Below are 20,275 nucleotides of genomic sequence, written 5' to 3'. Positions count from 1 at the left end.
GTTGTTGACAGCGAAATGATAGCATATTACTTTTCTTTCGTTTGACTAGGCGGAATAAGAACGAAATTAATTTCTCCTATAGTAGAGCTGGCCGCTAGGTGGCGCTATATGCTACCTGCGGAGCACGTGTGTGTTCGCGGTTGTGTCATTCAGGCGACAACCTTTTAGGCGTATACACGGTCAGCTTTCGTTAAAATTTTCGATGAAAATATTGTTTTGTTGCTAAATCTGCTTTTATTGCAGAATGGTTTATTGGATTAGCACACAACGTCGCGGGTGTGACAGTTCGTTACTGTCTTCAGAAATACATTTTTGTGTATATAGGTAGTGTACATACATTGCCTACCGACAGTCGGTGCGATGTTGATTGCTTTCATGGTCATTGTACTTTTTGTAGGGGGATTTTGATGGAAATAATATAACTTGTTTTGGCTGTGTACATCGTTAGTGTAAAAGATTGCATTGTGAAATGTATTTCATGGTAATAAACTAGTACGCGGGTCGGTCGTCCCGTTTGCAATTTATTCAAATGTTTGTGCGTTTTCTGGCATTAGGCACGAACGGAGATTGAAGGAGAAATGGCTATAGGGTGTCTTTCATTTTGTCATTAGACGTAAATATAAAGGATGTTAGTGGGTAATTCATTTATGCAAAGTACTGAATCATTTTCACACTTCATGCGAGAATCCTCATGGTCCTTGGTTGTGAGCGTTTGATTTTGAGACAAAGTAGTTTAACATAGGGCCGACAGGCAGCCATCTTTGATTTTGACTTTCTATAGAAATTCCTCCCGACACAATTTTGTGGATCATTTCTAATTTTATGCGAAAGTTTCCCTTTGGCCTTATGGTAATATTATTGTTTTTTGAAATGCGTCGTGCTAATTGCTCAAAATCATGACTCCATTGTTTTAAGTAGACTTGGGAGACAGAGTATACATTGTATCGGTTCAGGAGGTCATCATTACTATTTTTAGCTTTTATAGAGTGTATTTTATCACAGACCATGGAAGTGGGTCAAGGACATTCATTTTGCAACTCGGTAGCCATTCATCTCCCCATACTTATTGCTCAAAATCATGACACTACTGTTTAAAGAAGTAGACTTTGAGATAGTAATCGCAGACACTTACCTGAAATTTGACCCCAGTGGAAAAAAGCCAGAGGGCTTTCCGAGCTATCCCTTTGGCTTATTGAAAGCTTTCTGAGCTATCCTTATTTGAAGTACACCAGCCAATCTTTCTTCCTTACTACTTCTACTGTACAGGATCAGACTGGCCCTTCATATAATCCTGTATTTCAGATTATCAACAAAAACTTTCAGATCCTTCTTGCCTTCAACACTTTGCTGTTGGAATACCATTGATAACTATAAGTTTATTATGCTAATAGACATTAATATAATTTGTTCATAGAAACAGTTTTTAATCAAAGTGCCAAAATTGTCATAAAATAAATTTTTCCTTTTACAAATGTTAAGTGGTTAAGACTATGTACCATTTTACCGAATACAATTGAACTAAATTGAATTGCATGACAACATCACAACCCAATACAATATGGATAATAGTGCTGTTGACAACATCACAACCCAATACAATATGGATAATAGTGCTGTTGAACAGAAAACTGAAAACAATTTCTGATGAGGATGTTCTTTATTGGATGTCCTTGTTTTTTAACCCCGAAAATTGTCAATAATTTAATCCAATCACATGTATGCCCAATAAAAAAATACATGAACGAAGACATGCAGTTTTACCCTGAATCATCTCCAAGCCAAGGCTATCATGATTATGCAGGCATGGTTTTTTCCAATGTCAAATTTAATAAATGTATAATATACACATGTACAAATATTCTGAGCTGTGTCCAACATAAAAATTCAAAACAGAATATCGACATATTCATAAAGAAGTATACAGTCTTTTAACTAGAAGTTTCGCAGAAAACTATTCAAACAATGAATTATATTCATACATTCCCTCAAGTTCCTGGATATCAACGATTCCGCAGAATTCATAAGGAAATCAAAATGATAGGCATTAAAGACGTTTTCTTTTGAAGTTATACATATAATTATACGAAAATCCTTTCTGCAAAAGAATACAATACAAATGGGAACATTCAAGTAAGTTGTTTTCTTTCCTGTCTGGACGCAAGGAAACTAAGTCAAAAGCTGGGACTTTCCCATATGTGACAATATTATCGAGAGACGATTGGGCAGGACAAAACTACAGATCTCAAGTGACAAACCCCATCCCGATGAAATGTGACAATTAATCAAACTACAAGTATGGGCATATGGTTTATAAGGAATCAATTTAACACTTGTTCAATTTTGTAATTACTACCTCCGCAGGACAATCTAATCAGACTTAAACCGTTTGATTCTAAGCATTATTTGAAAATACTTTAAAGGGAAACAAAAATGGAAGCACGTTATGAATGGTAGCAAATTGTAGAATGTGAGATGAAGGCTTGATGTTTCAAACCAAACCCACGACAGAAAAAAACAACTATCTCCAAATTTTGAATCTTGAATTTTCCAAAACTTATCTTTTCAGCCAGTATAACCAAGGGAAGTTGAAAATGTCGCAGTGAATGGGTGATGCGTGTATGATTATCGGCATTGCATCAAAGGCATTGAGGTTTAAAATGGGCTAATCAATCACAGAATTTTAATGAATTTAACAAATAAATAATCTTACAAACCACACATACATTCATTATAATGATTTGGGGATATATACTGCCTCAATTACATTTAATTAATTCACGGTCACATAACATAAACAAATGCATTCTCCAAATTAATCAAAGGAGATTAAAATAGTGTAAGCTTCTGTAAGTAAACTGAAAATATTGCCATATTTTTGTACTGTAAACCATTAAGATTATTTTCCTTTGTTGCCTTTAGCAAAGAATTTATATTAACACATACCGATTCAAAAACAAAATGCTGATATCACTGACCACATATATATAGACAAATAACAGAAGATTTTCTGAAAACTTTTTTAACAAATTTACCCATTATCAATTAACAATGGTAAAATTTTAAACAAAATTGTAAGCTACATAAACACCTGATGTTTCCCCTATAGATGCATTTTCCTCCAGAAGCATGACAGAAAGTTAAACTCGCTTGAGACCTAACGGGAACGTTAGTCTAGATTTTCTAATTTTCTACTGACTAAAAACTTTATTTGTTTGGATGTTCATTCCAAACAATTAATTCTGATAATGATATATCTGACTAGTGCTATTTTGCCTGTGGCACCGAGATTATCTCAACCATTAAGAAATACTGCAAATATTTAGGGTACAATTTACTCCCGAATGTTATTAAGCTATATATGATAGGTGTGTATCTATTTGGAAATTACTACAGGATGAAGGAGCGATCCATGACAATGCTGATAATTTTTTTTTGCAAAACAATAACACTTCCATCAATCCAAACAGCCTTATGGTGAACGAACAGATCTTTTTTACCACATATAGCAAGCACATGTACCCTGGGAAATAGGAGCAATGCCAAAGGATGAAGAAATTCATGTTATAATGACACGCCTTAGCTTTTTTCATCGGAAAAAAATTAGATTGCGATCTTTAAGCAAATTAAAACAAAAGTTCCCATTTTTCAAGAAGGAGATCATTACAGTTCCCAATGTGACATAACAATAGGATAAAACTTTCCTTGAATACTTTCATTTTTCACAATTTCAACAATTTATGAATTCCTGACTTTTTATTCAAATTCAAAACTAAAGCAAATTATATACAAAATTGATTGAAAGGATATTTTTCCAGAATGGCATAAACTTACTACTGCAGATGAAAGTACTGGCATTTTACAGGCTGATACTATAACCTTAGCAAGCTAAACTGAGAATGGCCATATGAATACATCAACAAATGAACAATTACCCAAGGAAAAACTTTGTAACCAGCATTACAATGAAGATACTCTTATCCAAACTATTATCAACAAGTATTTACAAAGGACATAAAACTGCAGCTCAGTAACATAGCCACAAGATGACTATACCCAGCTAAAGTGATTCACAAAAATATCTGATGTGTTTCATTATTTTACACATCTCATTGACTTTCTATCTATATACATGTATGCTATTTATTAAATTGACAAAAAAATGAAAGAAAAAAATCCAAATTTATATTCTTCCAGAGACAGGTATTTTTCACATATCCAAATTCGCATGTATCACATACAACACAACTTATTCACAATGTGAAAATTATCACATTAATTCTTACATCTAGGAGAAATTTCTTATTGAATTTTAAATCTCAGTTAAGTTATCCCTTTCATTTACAGCATTTCTACAGAATATCAGTTTCACTTTGTTTTCCTAAAAATTTATCTTACAATAAATCAAATTTTCCTATTATGCCTTGTGCGTATGTGCTTTTCACCCCAAGTCCAAAAATCACTGTAGATACAATTGGATGCCATCCTTTTTTCTAAATAGTAAACAGAAATTTCACAATCTTATATATTCATTAACATGTAAAATTATGTTAGGACGTTATTCATACGATGCCAATCTCACAAAATGATTCAGATTGTTAGCGAATGATTCAAGAAGCAAGACAATGATGCATTAAAAACAATGGTAATCACAAAAGCGTGAGATTACATGTCCGTAACTCTACAAATTATTGAATTCTTCTCATTATTCAGCCATCTCATTCTCCTATCAAACAGCATAGCACTACATTCTTCTGAGCAATAAATTAATAGGTAAAATAATATTATTTCAGGGAATAAACATTGACAGATTATATTGACTCCACTCTAGAATGAACACATTTTATATTTCACATCTACAAAAATACCACTTTTTTGGTACGTAGTCTGATATGGGGTTTTTATGTGAATGTTGAAAACAAGATTTGGCTGGATTTTAGTCCACAATTAATAAGATAAGGTTCATAAGAATTATATAAGAATGTAATTCTGTATCATTTCACATACACTTGAACTGTTATCCAAACAACCCCTCAGGTCACCAAGACCTATAACCAGACCTGTCATTACAGACCTGGCAAAATTTAAAGTTACCTTTAATTTACTTAAGTACAATCAGTCATTAGTGGTTAGTTTCATGGTCATTTCTTCTAAAATATAAATTATGGTTTTAATCCATTGGTTATCAACTTTCCACACCTATGTTGAATTTTTTACTGAAATGTAAATCAATGAATTGCATCATTGCTTAAAATAAAAGACGACTAGATAAAGGACACCGCCTACTACTGAACTTATACCCTACACAGAACTTTAACCAGTGACAACTGGCAACACATCACCCAGTATCAGTGACTTGAGGGGGTTGTAAGTTCAACAGGATCTATATATATAAATATATATATCACACCTATACAATCATTCACACATGTCCCCCTGTATAACACTAAAAAGCCCAAACCTAAAACAAAATGACTTCTCTAAGTGTGTGAACCAAAACAATGAATAATAATTATTTATAATATTTCATAAGAAATCGCAAAGTATTAAAAAGTGAAAAAAAAATACAACTACAATCAACAATGTTAAACTGGGTCACCAGACAAGAATCAATAGACAACATAATCAGGCATGACTTATAGAGAGCATCTAAACAAACCACATGTACACACTGTAACAGATCCTAAGCTTGTTATTGTTCTAAATGCCAACAGAACACCGATCCGTGACAGGCAGGAAGAAATCTAGCAATAGGCGGAATCATGTAGCCAGCATATTATTGTTTGGAAACTGTCTGTATCCAACCAGTAATTAATTTAACAATTAATATTCTTCTCAACATCACAGCATGTTATGGTTTAGAAACTTTCTGTATCCATACATTATAGCACTGTTCATAACCCACCTCTAATTAGATTGTATGGCTGATGAAATTATACTAGAGTAACCTCCCTTGGACAGTTGTACTTCCTGTGGCTGAATCGCCACCTCACCCGATGGAAATCAACATGAGAAGGGTACCAAATGTTTCCCTCCTTCACTTCCAAATTTGGAGTTTTCTCAATTTACTTTTTACTTGTTTAAGAGTGAATTAAACACTCTTCAGGATTTCAACAACTCCAATAATGACCTTGCTCTATAGCAATAGTATTATTAGGGACAAAGCTTATTTCTGTTCGATGATAACAAAATCAAATGTGATTTACCATTAACTGTAGCATTATGAGGAAACCTGTTACAACGTGTACACGACGTTATGTAGACCTCCAAGTTATCTACACCTCAATAAAATACATCAAAACTCAGTTTCACACTCATCATATATATATATATCATTAACACCTGTGCATCCTTCAGAAACTTTCATCACTCCTGAAAACCACATTTGAAAGCCAACAAGCATACATATACTCTTCATTATTATAGCACAACATAGGATCCAAATATTAGGTCAGATATTCATAGCAGCGAAACACGTATATATATAATATATATATATGTATATCTGGTCGTAAAACCAATTTACTTGTACATTATCTACTCAACAACTAGTTCACAACTCAAATAGCATCTGAAAATCCCACAGACTGGTTGTAAAATGGGGGTTGGGGTGGGAAGTGTCAGAAAGAGGGGATACAGTACTTTGCTGTACACATTAACATTGTCCAATATTAACGACCTCTAATCTTAATGAGAACATTTTAATTATCATATATACGTTATGGCAGCATTTTAAGAGTTTAAATTCAAAATATAATCATTTTCTGTATAATACTTTTATTTCAGTACTCTACATTCAATCGACTATTTTGTGATAGCTCCACAAAGTTTACGAGATTAAAAAGCAATCTTGATATAACATTTCACATAATAACCTTACACGATTTGTAATTAAATCCTGTTTATAAAAATTCTAATAGCATGATACTAATATCACTGGTAGGTATGAAAGTCCATATTGATCTGGCAGCAGGCCTTCAATAATTTACATTCTAAATATCACTGCCTGACGTTAACAAAATGTTAGGCCCAGGTCCACCTTTATGAATATTTTTAAATCGTCCATATTTTCATACTTGGATGAAAATGTATGGGTTTTTTTCAAATGACATATTTCCAAACATTTGTATGTAATGCATAATTTTTACTAATGTGAGACCAGACAATGATACAAGCCAGATATGAAACCTACACCCAGAACGGAGAAAAACTATTTAATTAATATTGACCCTTGACCAAAGACTTAGTTGAGATTGTAAAAGATTGTCATTAAATGCAAACTAGAAGGGTTTATATTGTAATGCATGCATAGCCAAACCTCCCAAGACAAAGATTTCAAATTTCATACCTGGAAATATGTCATTTGTAAAATAAAATATTGTCCAAAATCTGGGGAACATAGGGAACCAGATTTTACATCAAAAGAATATGTGATCCTAAAATACACGGAACATTTTTGGTTTTTTTCCGACTTCAAATAACAAAAAAAAAAAACAAAAAAAAAACAAACAAAAAAACAAAAAAAAAACACAAACAATAATTAAACAAGTAACTTTAAAATGGATGTGCTAAATCACGATTAAATAGTGTTGAATACTGGTTAAGATTCTCTACACGCTTGTCTCTATATGTACAGACACTTAGTTATGTATTTAAAGAGGTTCTCGCCTCAACACAGCTCTGTACAATGATTAACCCACAACAGAGGTTAAAAAGTAATAAACCAACAGAATTAAATGCAAGCAGGCACCAATTTAAGATAACAGCGGTCTAGTTCTAACAGTAACAGCTCCCAGTGTAACATATTTCCCAGTTAGTTATAGCAATTTGGGTCAATTTTAAGGATCTAGGACCCACCGTCCACTCTGCTTAAACATTTACACATGAAATCTTTTCAACACTGCAGAATATAAATGGCATGAATCTGCCATCTAGAGATTATTTCAAAGTATGATTTTTCATATTATATTGAACTCTAAATGTTTAAAGTGAAAAAAAAATATCTGTTCCAGAAAATGAATTGAAGAACACATAAAAACAAACATAATGTCAATGGCCTGACAATTATTTTTGTAACCAGGGCCGATATTGGTAAAACTAGACCCTGTGGCTGTCCGTGTACATCAGAACATAGCTGTTCTATAGGGATGTTACATCAGATATCACACTAAACAGTGCTGACGAGGTAATATTTGGGAAATTCTACAACAGAAAATCCCACTCGTGTTACTGACAAAATTGCACACTACAAAATAAGCTTTTAACAAAACCTGTTCGTTATGTTTTAAAACACAGCCATTCTTGGACTATGGGCTAAACAATTTAAGCTTAAAACGGTGATTTTAAATCTAAATTTAAACCCTCAATTGTGATAATATCTTAAGAAATAAATCATTCAACTAACATATATACTGAAAGTTTTGCAGTGCCTGAAATTGTATTCCAGTGGTAATTATTTGAACTGTCCCCACCAGTGCAGTTCAGCAGTAACTAGAGATGGAAAGAAGAGAATAAGAAGAGACAGAGAGGTAGAAAAACAGTTAAGTGACTGGCGTGCACCATGCAACATGTGGTTATAATACCGATAACAAGCCGACCTCCTGACGGCAACAATTACCAGAAACATCTTTGCCATTGTCAAACATTACGTGTACTCAATGGAGATCAACGGCGCGCAACTATGTTACAGAGGCAAACATCCAGCAATATAATAATATCTCCCAAAAATTTTTTAAATTTTTTTCCAATACTATTTTCAACCAATCAACACATTTCTCTGGCTACTAATTGCACATATGAGCAAATTCATGTCTCTGTAACAAATGGAAACGTTTGAACCATATTCCATGCCTATCCCACAGGAAGTGGGATAAAAGAGTTCTGGAGAGGCATGTGACACTGATGGACAAACCCCTTGCTACATCCCATAATACTTATGGGTCTGTCTAGTGATTCATGCCTCCCCTCGGTTGGCAGGAGAGACCTAGTGCCATCATTACACAATACACTGTAGACATTTGTCAGCGAACCATTCAATATCACAATTATACCAGACTCGGTTTTAGTGTTCAAACCTGACTTGCTTGTACATATCATTGCAGCAAACATCAACAGGATTTCCTGCCGCGAGTCATAGACTTTCTACCAGCAGAATCAAATTCCCGTTTAAATACATTGCTTCTCTTGCATATCTTTACATGAAATTTTGTCAACAAATCCAAAATGTCAACCTGTTGTAAACATCATTCCAAATATCAAAAAATTTCAGTTAATGATCCAACCTGATGCGACGTACACCGAGCATCAAAGAGAACCACATCTTTTACACACAAGCCTATAATCCTAAACATACATCCATCGGCGAATCCCAATAGTCGGATCCAAGTCCATATGTATTGCTGGTGTATCATTCTCAAGCATCAATTGCCATCGTTTATTTCGTCGATGACCGTGATCCATCCCGTTCACTTCGTCTCCTGTCTCTTCGCTCACGGTTCTCTTTGGCACGGCGTCCACCTCCATATCTCTGGTCTTTAGGTTCAAAGTCTCGGCGCGCCTGGTCCTTGACCGGAGGTCTAGAATTGGCAGTAGTCGTTTTAATTGTCTGAGATTGCTCTTTTAATGTTTGACTGGCACGCACACTTGCAGCGGTCTTCGAGTCCTCCTCACCCGACTCATCACTGCTGCGTTGTTTACCACTTCCTTCAGCAGCCGCAGCGGCGGCAGCGGCAGCAGCTGATGCAGCCTCAGCTTCTCGGCCTCTTGCCAACATTTGAGCATAGGTAAGTTTGACTTGAGCCTGTTGCTGAACTGGAACAGGCTTTTCCTGCTGCAAAAATGGAACAAGAGTTCAGTGAAGAAAATATGAAATTTGAACAGCAAATAAGCATTAAATTACATTTCCGAGCTTATGTTTTCAATAACGACTAAAATTAGTTCAATTTTATGCTGATTTCTCAATCAAGTTTTTATGACATTTGAACAATTCTATAACCAACTTAGTAGAACTCAAAATCACTGGTGGTCTTTGTCTAAGCTTTGTACTACCTATATTGACGAATGTTGGACTATATGTACCACCTATTTTTAGGAATGCTGGACTATGTACCCCTTATACAGAGGAATGCTGGACTATGTACCACCTATACTGAGGAATGTTGGACTATGTAGCCCCCATACTGGACTATGTACCACCTATTTTTAGGAATGTTGGACTATGTACCACCTATACTGAGGAATGTTGGACTATGTAGCCCCCATACTGGACTATGTACCACCTATTTTTAGGAATGTTGGACTATGTACCACCTATACTGAGGAATGTTGGACTATGTACCACCTATACTGAGGAATGCTGGACTATGTACCACCTATACTGGACTATGTACCACCTATACTGAGGAATGCTGGACTATGTACCACCTATACTGAGGAATGCTGGACTATGTAGCCCCCATACTGGACTATGTACCACCTATACTGAGGAATGTTGGACTATGTACCACCTATACTGAGGAATGCTGGACTATGTACCCCTTATACTGAGGAATGCTGGACTATGTACCACCTATACTGAGGAATGCTGGACTATGTACCACCTATACTGAGGAATGTTGGACTATGTACCCCTTATACAGAGGAATGTTGGACTATGTACCACCTATACTGAGGAATGCTGGACTATGTACCACCTATACTGAGGAATGTTGGACTATGTACCCCTTATACAGAGGAATGTTTGACTATGTACCACCTATACTGAGGAATGCTGGACTATGTACCACCTATACTGAGGAATCCTGGACTATGTACCACCTATACTGAGGAATACTGGACTATGTACCACCTATACTGAGGAATGCTGGACTATGTACCACCTATACTGAGGAATGTTGGACTATGTACCACCTATACTGAGGAATGTTGGACTATGTACCACCTATACTGAGGAATGTTGGACTATGTACCACCTATACTGAGGAATGCTGGACTATGTACCACCTATACAGAGGAATACTGGACTATGTACCACCTATACTGAGGAATGCTGGACTATGTACCCCTTATACTGAGGAATGTTGGGACTATGTACCACCTATACTGAGGAATGTTGGACTATGTACCACCTATACTGAGGAATGTTGGACTATGTACCCCTTATACTGAGGAATGTTGGGACTATGTACCACCTATACAGAGGAATGTTGGACTATGTACCACCTATACTGAGGAATGCTGGACTATGTACCACCTATACTGAGGAATGTTGGACTATGTACCACCTATACAGAGGAATGCTGGACTATGTACCCCTTATACTGAGGAATGTTGGACTATGTACCACCTATACAGAGGAATGTTGGACTATGTACCACCTATACTGAAGAATGCTGGACTATGTACCCCTTATACTGAGGAATGTTGGACTATGTACCACCTATACTGAGGAATGTTGGACTATGTACCCCTTATACTGAGGAATGTTGGGACTATGTACCACCTATACAGAGGAATGTTGGACTATGTACCACCTATACTGAGGAATGCTGGACTATGTACCACCTATACTGAGGAATGTTGGACTATGTACCACCTATACTGAGGAATGTTGGACTATGTACCACCTATACTGAGGAATGCTGGACTATGTACCACCTATACTCAGGAATGCTGGACTATGTACCACCTATACTCAGGAATGCTGGACTATGTACCACCTATACTGAGGAATGTTGGGACTATGTACCACCTATACAGAGGAATGCTGGACTATGTACCCCTTATACTGAGGAATGCTGGACTATGTACCACCTATACTGAGGAATGCTGGACTATGTACCACCTATACAGAGGAATGTTGGACTATGTACCACCTATACTGAGGAATGTTGGACTATGTACCACCTATACTGAGGAATGCTGGACTGTGCACCACCTATACTGAGGAATGCTGGACTATGTACCCCTTATACTGAGGAATGTTGGACTACGTACCACCTATACTGAGGAATGTTGGACTATGTACCACCTATACAGATGAATGTTGGACTATGTACCACCTATACTGAGAAATGCTGGACTATGTACCACCTATACTGAGGAATGCTGGACTATGTACCACCTATACTGAGGAATGCTGGACTATGTACCACCTATACAGAGGAATGCTGGACTATGTACCACCTATACTGAGGAATGTTGGACTATGTACCACCTATACTGAGGAATGCTGGACTATGTACCACCTATACTGAGGAATGCTGGGGAATGCTGGACTATGTACCACCTATACTGAGGAATGCTGGACTATGTACCACCTATACTGAGGAATGCTGGACTATGTACCACCTATACTGGACTATGTACCACCTATACTGAGGAATGCTGGACTATGTACCAGCTATACTGAGGTATGTTAGACTATGTAACACCTATACTGAGGAATGTTGGACTATGTACCACCTATACTGAGGAATGTTGGACTATGTACCACCTATACTGAGGAATGCTGGACTATGTACCACCTATACTGAGGAATGCTGGAATATGTACCACCTATACTGAGGAATGCTGGACTATGTACCACCTATACTGAGGAATGTTGGACTATGTACCACCTATACTGAGGAATGTTGGACTATGTACCACCTATACTGAGGAATGCTGGACTATGTACCACCTATACTGAGGAATGCTGGACTATGTACCCCTTATACTGAGGAATGTTGGACTATGTACCACCTATACTGAGGAATGTTGGACTATGTACCACCTATACTGAGGAATGCTGAACTATGTACCACCTATACTGAGGAGTGCTGGACTATGTACCACCTATACTGAGGAATGTTGGACTATGTACCACCTATACTGAGGAATGTTGGACTATGTACCACCTATACAGAAGAATGCTGGACTATGTAGCCCTTATACTGAGGAATGTTGGACTATGTACCACCTATACTGAGGAATGCTGGACTATGTACCCCTTATACTGAGGTATGCTGGACTATGTACCACCTATACTGAGGAATGCTGGACTATGTACCACCTATACAGAGGAATGCTGGACTATGTAGCCCTTATACTGAGGAATGTTGGACTATGTACCACCTATACTGAGGAATGCTGGACTATGTACCCCTTATACTGAGGTATGCTGGACTATGTACCACCTATACTGAGGAATGCTTGACTATGTACCACCTATACTGAGGAATGCTGGACTATGTACCACCTATACAGAGGAATGCTGGACTATGTACCACCTATACAGAGGAATGCTGGACTATGTACCACCTATACTGAGGAATGCTGGACTATGTACCACCTATACTGAGGAATGTTGGACTATGTACCCCTTATACTGAGGAATGCTGGACTATGTACCCCTTATACTGAGGAATGCTGGACTATGTACCACCTATACTGAGGAATGCTGGACTATGTACCACCTATACTGAGGAATGTTGGACTATGTACCCCTTATACTGAGGAATGCTGGACTATGTACCACCTATACTGAGGAATGCTGGACTATGTACCACCTATACTGAGGAATGTTGGACTATGTAGCACCCATACTGGACTATGTAACAGCTATACTCAGGGTGCTGGACTATGTACCACCTATACTCAGGAATGTTTGACTATGTACCACCTATACTGAGGAATGCTGGACTATGTACCACCTATACAGAGGAATGCTGGACTATGTACCACCTATACTGAGGAATGTTGGACTATGTACCACCTATACTGAGGAATGCTGGACTATGTACCACCTATACTGAGGAATGTTGGACTATGTACCACCTATACTGAGGAATGCTGGACTATGTACCACCTATACTGAGGAATGTTGGACTATGTACCCCTTATACTGAGGAATGCTGGACTATGTACCCCTTATACTGAGGAATGTTGGACTATGTACCACCTATACTGAGGAATGCTGGACTATGTACCACCTATACTGAGGAATGCTGGACTATGTAGCCCCCATACTGGACTATGTAACAGCTATATGGAGGTATGCTGGACCACCTAGTCCTATAAGAAGGTGACATTAAGAACTACATACAGTCTTAGGAGCACTGCTGACTGGTCGCTGAGACACATGGCTTTCTGCAGATTTTGGCTGACTCTCTGGCATGCTCAATATCTTGACAGACCTGCAAATACAACACATTAAATCTGGTTAAACTCGACAGCTGACCCCATTTTGTCATCCAATATGTGCCTGTTGATACGTTATACCCAGACTGAGGTCAAGGTCAAAAGTCAAAGTAGTCATAGTGATCCTGTTTTTGTGATTTTACATACTGTCTTGTATTAAATAACATACCCGAATTCCAGGTACAAACAAGAAACAAGGTCAAGATATATCACAAACACAGAGGCAAAGATCCTCCACACCATACTGTAATCATTTTTCTACCACAATACGCTGTGTTATTCCACTCTCAAGCCATTGTATAAATGTGCTGACTGTTGGATAAATATATGTTATATACAACTAGTGGTATATAACCTTCCGGTCTTTTGATTGGTCAAGAATTCAAACTTTGACCCAAGCTGCAATTGTTACTGACTTTATCAATAATCAAATAGCGTCACATCACTGGGTCCCGGACATCACTGGTACACTTTATTTGCATACGCGACATTATACTTGGTCGCATTTCACTTTGATTCAAGCCGATGTTATTGTGGTAGAAACAGGTCACACGACCCGAAATTGTTGGATATGGGATTTATTTCACACTCGTAAGATATTTTTTAAAAGCTGCAAAAGACACTCGCTAAAGCTCTTGTCTTTTGTAACTTTAAAAAAAATAACTTACTCGTGTAAAATAAATTCCATATCCAACAATCACTTGTGTAACCTCTATATATTTCAGGCTATTCAAGTAGAATATATATCCTATGAATGGAATAAAGAAACTTAATGCATGGCGAGTACTGGAGTAAACTGACTCATTGTACATGGTACCGTTTATAAATTAAATCACTTCATATTGTGGTTTAGGTCTGTTAACCTAGTATCCTCCTGTTGGGTATATATTTTACTGGAATAGCCGAAGATGTTTCTGAATCCTCCAAAATCTAACAACTATAATCTCCAATGCACATACTTCTGTGGTATAATTGGTGGGGATGGCACACGCGTCACTGGGGCAGCCACGGCTGTACAGCTGGCACTACCACTAGATGGCACTGTTGATGTGTTTCCGCTGGAGCCATTTGTCGTCACCGTTGTCGTTGTCGTAGACTCCCGGGACTTTGGCGGACTTGAGGGTCGGGTGGTGGCAGGCACTGATGTGGTCGCTGTCACAGCAACTGGTATCTGTGGCTGAGGAGTTGCCACTGGCGGAGACTGTATTGAGGCTGACGGAGGAGGAGGAGGGGGAGGTACAGGGGGTGGGGAGGCTTTCGACTCCCGCACCTGGGGCTTAGCCGTTCCCTTGACAACATCTGACAGCTTACTCTCAAAGACATCACCAGCCGTAGAAGAATTCTGAGGAATAAACAAAGTAATCCACATTAGTTTATTATATAAAATGTAAACATGGCGGGCTTGACACCATAAGATTTGTCTTGAAAAATCATATCAAAATTTGAATGTGAAAATAACTTGATATCCCATTAATTTAGGCATCTGGATTTAAAGGTAAACAAGGAGCCGCAAAGCTTGGCTTTATCCCCCGCAGTTGGTATGAAAACCCAAATACATGTATATATCAAGCTCAAAAGTAAGAGTTATTAAGGAAAAAGTAATTTTGTATTTTTGATTAAGTCTCTATGGTGACAGAAAAAATACAAAAATTGGAAGGTCCGTAATAGCAAAAAGCACAACTAGGGCACTAGTCTGATATATACAGAAAGTTTCAAGGAGCTGCGTTGAACGGTTATGGAGTTATAGCCCGGAAACAAAAGGAAACAGTAATTTGGTATTTTGACTAAGTTTCCATGGTGACAGAAAAAGTACCGAAAATGGAAGGTCCGCAATAGCAAAAGGCACAACTAGGGCACTAGTCCGATATATATGCAGAAAGTTTCAAGGAGCTGCGTTGAACGGTTATTGAGTTATAGCCCGGAAAAGAATCTCGGACGGAGCCCAATTTAATATCCCCCGCAAACGCGTTTCACGGGGGATAACAAGCTACAATGTATTCTAGGGCTATTTTAGTGAATAATTCCAACATGAGAACTCCAGAAATACAGACAAACCTAGATTTCTTCTACTGGGTAGATATTTTACTAGAATTGTCCTTACTACAAAACATGTACAGTATAAAGAGTGCTGCAATTCGCATTTCTACAGTTAAATTCAAAATCAAACAAATGCCACACATCAGAATAGCTACATGATGTTAAAATATGTGATCTCGTTAACACAAGTAAACATGTGGCTGGAGTTCGTCGTTACCACAGGTAAACATGTGACAGGAGTTTGTTGTTAAAACAGGCAAAAATGTGGCTGGGTTTTTTCATTACCATCACCATATGGCAGGAATTTGTTTTAATTGAAAATTCAGATGTATGGTTATACAGTAAATAATCTATTGTGCTTTTAATGTCTTTTAGTAATACAAGATACAGAGCAAAGATTAAGCATCCAAACATACAAAACAAGAGGCCCAGAGGGCCTGTATCGCTCACCTGGATTTCATGAGATATGAAACAAGAATGATGATTAAGTATATTGTCACTGGTATTGCTATGTCAATATATCATAGGCATTTTATATGGGTACGCGAGGTTTTTCTGCCAAAAATGCATTAATCCATGAAATGAAATTGACTTTTGGCGCAACCCCAGATGATACCACACAAATGTGAGCGATATCCATTGTTTAGTTCGGGAAAAGAAGTTGTTTAAACCAATTGACCCCTTTTGACCCCGCCCTCTGCACCCTGGGGTCAGTTCCTTCCGTTATAAAATTTTGAATCCCTAACCAAAAGGATGCTACCAGTCAAATATGAGCTGTTTCATAGAAGTTGTTCATATCAATTTAGCCAAATTGACCCTTTTTGGCCCCACCCCTAAGTCCCCTGGGGGGGGGGGGGGGGGGTCAACCCCAAAATTTGTACAATTTTGAATCCCCACCCCATGACCATGCTACCATACAAATGTGAGTGATATATCCATTGCTTAGTTTCAGAGAAGAAGTTGTTTATATCAATTCTGCCAAAATGACCCCTTTTGGCCCCGCCTCTTAGCTCCCCGGGGGTCAGCTCTGTCATTTATACAGTTTTGAATCCCTACCCCGGGGGTTGAAGCAGGCAAATATGAGCGATATCCATAGCTTAGTTTCAGAGAAGAAGTTGTTTATATCAATTTAGCCAAATTGACCCCTTTTGGCCCCGCCTCTTAGCTCCCCGGGGGTCAGCTCTGTCATTTATACAGTTTTGAATCCCTACCCCGGGGGTTGAAGCAGGCAAATATGAGCGATATCCATAGCTTAGTTTCAGAGAAGAAGTTGTTTATATCAATTTAGCCAAATTGACCCCTTTTGGCCCCGCCCCTCAGGCCCCAGGTAGGTCGGCCCCACCATTTGTACAATTTTGAATCCTGGCCCCAAAGGGATGCTCACAGTCAAATACGAGCAATATCTATTGCTTGATTTCAGAGGAGAAGTTGTTCATATCAATATAGCCAAATTGACCCTTCTTGGCCCCGCCCCTCAGGCCCCCGTGGGGTCAGCCTTACCATTTGTACAATTTTGAATCCCCACCCCATACTGATGCTACCAGGCAAATATGAGCAATATCCATTGCTCGGTTTCAGAGGAGAAGTCGTTTATATCAATATAGCCCAATTGACCACATTTGGCCCCGCCCCTCAGGCCCCCGTGGGGTCAGCCTCACCATTTGTACAATTTTGAATCCCCATCTCATAGTGATGCTACCAGGCAAATATGAGCAATATCCATTGCTTGGTTTCAGAGAAGAAGTCGTTGATATAAATATAGGTATATTGACCCATTTTGGCCCCGCCCTCAGGCCCCCAGGGGGTCAGCCCCACCATTTGTACAATTTTGAATCCTCACCCCATAGTGATGCTACCAGGCAAATAGGAGCGATATCCTTTGCTTGGTTTCAGAGAAGAAGTCGTTTATATTAATATAGCCAAATTGACCCCTTTTGGCCCCGCCCCTCCGACCCCTGGGGGTCAGCCCCACCATTTGTACAATTTTGAGTCCACACCCCATAGGGATGCTTCTGACAAAATTTCGTCAAATTCTGATCAGTGGTTATGAAGAAGAAGTCAATTGTTGACGGACGGACGGACGACGGACGACGGACGACGGACGACAGACGACGGACGGACGGACGGACGACGGACGCAACGGTATGGCATAAGCTCACCTTGGTCCTTCGGACCAGGTGAGCTAATAATGAAGATCACTCACCGCTGCCACCGGTCCAGGTAATGGTGGGAACGCATTGATTTCTAGGTCAAACTGTTGATCGCTAGGTAATTTACTGTCTTTGGTGACGGCCTGGGAAGAACTAGGTCGCTGTGATTCAGGAAAGAAAAAGTAAGTATCATCTGTGAGCTGCTCACACATTTACCAGGAAAACATTTTGGCTCTATATTTTTATTCAATAACAATGAGTGTTTTCCTGGAGTATTAGCTGTAGATGTGGGAAATACAAGCCTTGCTACGACAGAATCTATCACAACTGAATTTTAAATTCTCAAGACTACGTTTCTGATGATAATACCAGCGGCATATATTGATACTAAACAAGCATGAATAACCATTCTAACACTGCAAGTGTACAGCATTGTAATAGTCCCTCTAGCCTGGACCAGTTAAACTGATGTCAGAGATTTTATTAAAACTATACAGTAGAACCCCATTAGGTCTGAAAACAAACAAATTTATACAATACCTGGTGAAACCCTGAACAAGAATAAATTTTACCAAACCATCCTTTACCAGATTAGCTCATTTATTTACAAGTTTTCATTTGTGCAAATCTTTAAACATATAAGACATTAGTCATACATATGTATACTAGTGTAAAACTGGTTTTGCTCATTTGGAAACATTCCATTTCTTATTCTCCTTGTATTTTTTTCAAGCGTCTCCATGCAAATCTATATTACAGTATGCTCATAGCTTGTCCTCGTTTCATCGATTTTGAGTAGGAATTAAGGATTTGTTATAATGTCGGTACTCTATTGTTTTTATCAACTCTGCTGTACATGTTTTAAACTTACCATATTTCTAGCACCATCATCATCTCTTCTCCTGCGACTTCTATAGCTCCGAGTCATCCTATGAATACAAATTTATCAGGTAAGGTTAGGTTTATTTTGTTATAACGTCCTAATGACAGCCAGGGTCATTAAAGGAAGTGCCAGGTTTTGGGGGTGGAGGAAAGCCGGAGTTCCCCGACAATAACCACCGGCCAGTACCAGTTACCTGCCCCAAGTGGGTTGTGAACAAGCGAGTTGGTGGACCAGTGATGAAGTGTCGGGACACCTTAACCACTCGGCCACAGCGACCCTTATCAGTTTAGGTCCATCTCGGCTGTATTGATGTCAGTGACATCATTAAGTACTGTGCTATTGCGATCGGTATAAATGTAAATTGTAAACTTTATTTTACAAGAATTGTGAAACAAGTTATATCACACTTGTGTGGGGAAAAACCCACATTATCAGGCGGGTGACCCCATACCTGCTTAGGTAAAAGGAGAGCATGTTACAACAATGCCATTCCACCACCTGAGCTGTCAAGTGTCATAACACCCCTTAAAATATGTTATGAACACACCTGTATGGTAGCTGCACGGTGTTACCATGATCTGCAACTGTGCCTCATCACCTCAGACATAAAAAGGATGGTTCCATTTGTAACAATTTTCTTTTTTTCTTTTTTTTTTCTTTCTTTTTGCTGTTTTACCATTTTCTAAGTGGTCATCATCATTAGAATTCATTACAATCCAGTGTACAATACCGAATATTGCTTTAAATCTTTGTTACTTTTGGTGGTGAACATTTCTGATTGGGAAACTTTAGGTCAAATTTGGGAAATCACAGGTCAGATTTCAATTGGGAATGCGAGTTATCCCAAACTCCATACACCTGGCAACATCCCGGCAGTATCAAATAATCATTATGACCACAAAGTTTTGGCATAATATTTAGATAGCAAGATTCTCAAATTTGTATGTTCCCCACCAGCTCCCACTGAAAATAGTGACAGTGACCTAGACCGAAAAAGACCTGAAACTCCAACTTGCTACAGGCCCAATAA

The 20,275-nt window shown here is 38.3% G+C and overlaps 1 protein-coding gene across 2 annotated transcripts; it reads right to left on the bottom strand.

Annotated features, from left to right (window-relative positions):
• Positions 1-1,638: 1,638 nt before the first annotated feature.
• Positions 1,639-20,189, bottom strand: LOC117320924 (flocculation protein FLO11-like). 2 transcript variants are annotated; one of them, XM_033875403.1, is made up of 5 exons: positions 19,234-20,189; positions 18,416-18,523; positions 15,135-15,517; positions 14,081-14,171; positions 1,639-9,826 (listed from the first exon to the last, which is right to left on the bottom strand). In XM_033875403.1, exons 1-5 carry the CDS (start codon positions 19,288-19,290, stop codon positions 9,431-9,433), a joined length of 1,035 nt encoding a protein of 344 aa, XP_033731294.1. In that variant the 5' UTR covers positions 19,291-20,189; the 3' UTR covers positions 1,639-9,430. The 2 variants fall into 2 exon arrangements, with proteins under 2 accessions (XP_033731294.1, XP_033731295.1); XM_033875404.1 differs by having other exon boundaries at positions 1,639-9,823.
• Between the last annotated feature and the right edge of the window lie 86 nt (positions 20,190-20,275).

This window comes from Pecten maximus, unplaced genomic scaffold (assembly GCF_902652985.1).
Source record: "Pecten maximus unplaced genomic scaffold, xPecMax1.1, whole genome shotgun sequence".
Lineage (NCBI taxonomy): Eukaryota > Metazoa > Mollusca > Bivalvia > Pectinida > Pectinidae > Pecten > Pecten maximus.
The sequence above is the reverse complement of the archived record's forward strand: the minus strand, read 5'-3'. Positions and strand labels throughout refer to the sequence as shown.

Bases quoted from the DNA above. Each gene is read 5' to 3' on its own strand.
- LOC117320924 (XM_033875403.1), bottom strand. From the start codon at position 19,290: ATGACTCGGAGCTATAGAAGTCGCAGGAGAAGAGATGATGATGGTGCT. The intron at 15,518-18,415 runs GTGAGTGATCTT...TTTATTCCTCAG, and splicing joins TACCTGGACCGGTGGCAGCG to AATTCTTCTACGGCTGGTGA. The intron at 14,172-15,134 runs GTATGTGCATTG...TTGTATTTGCAG, and splicing joins CCACCAATTATACCACAGAA to GTCTGTCAAGATATTGAGCA.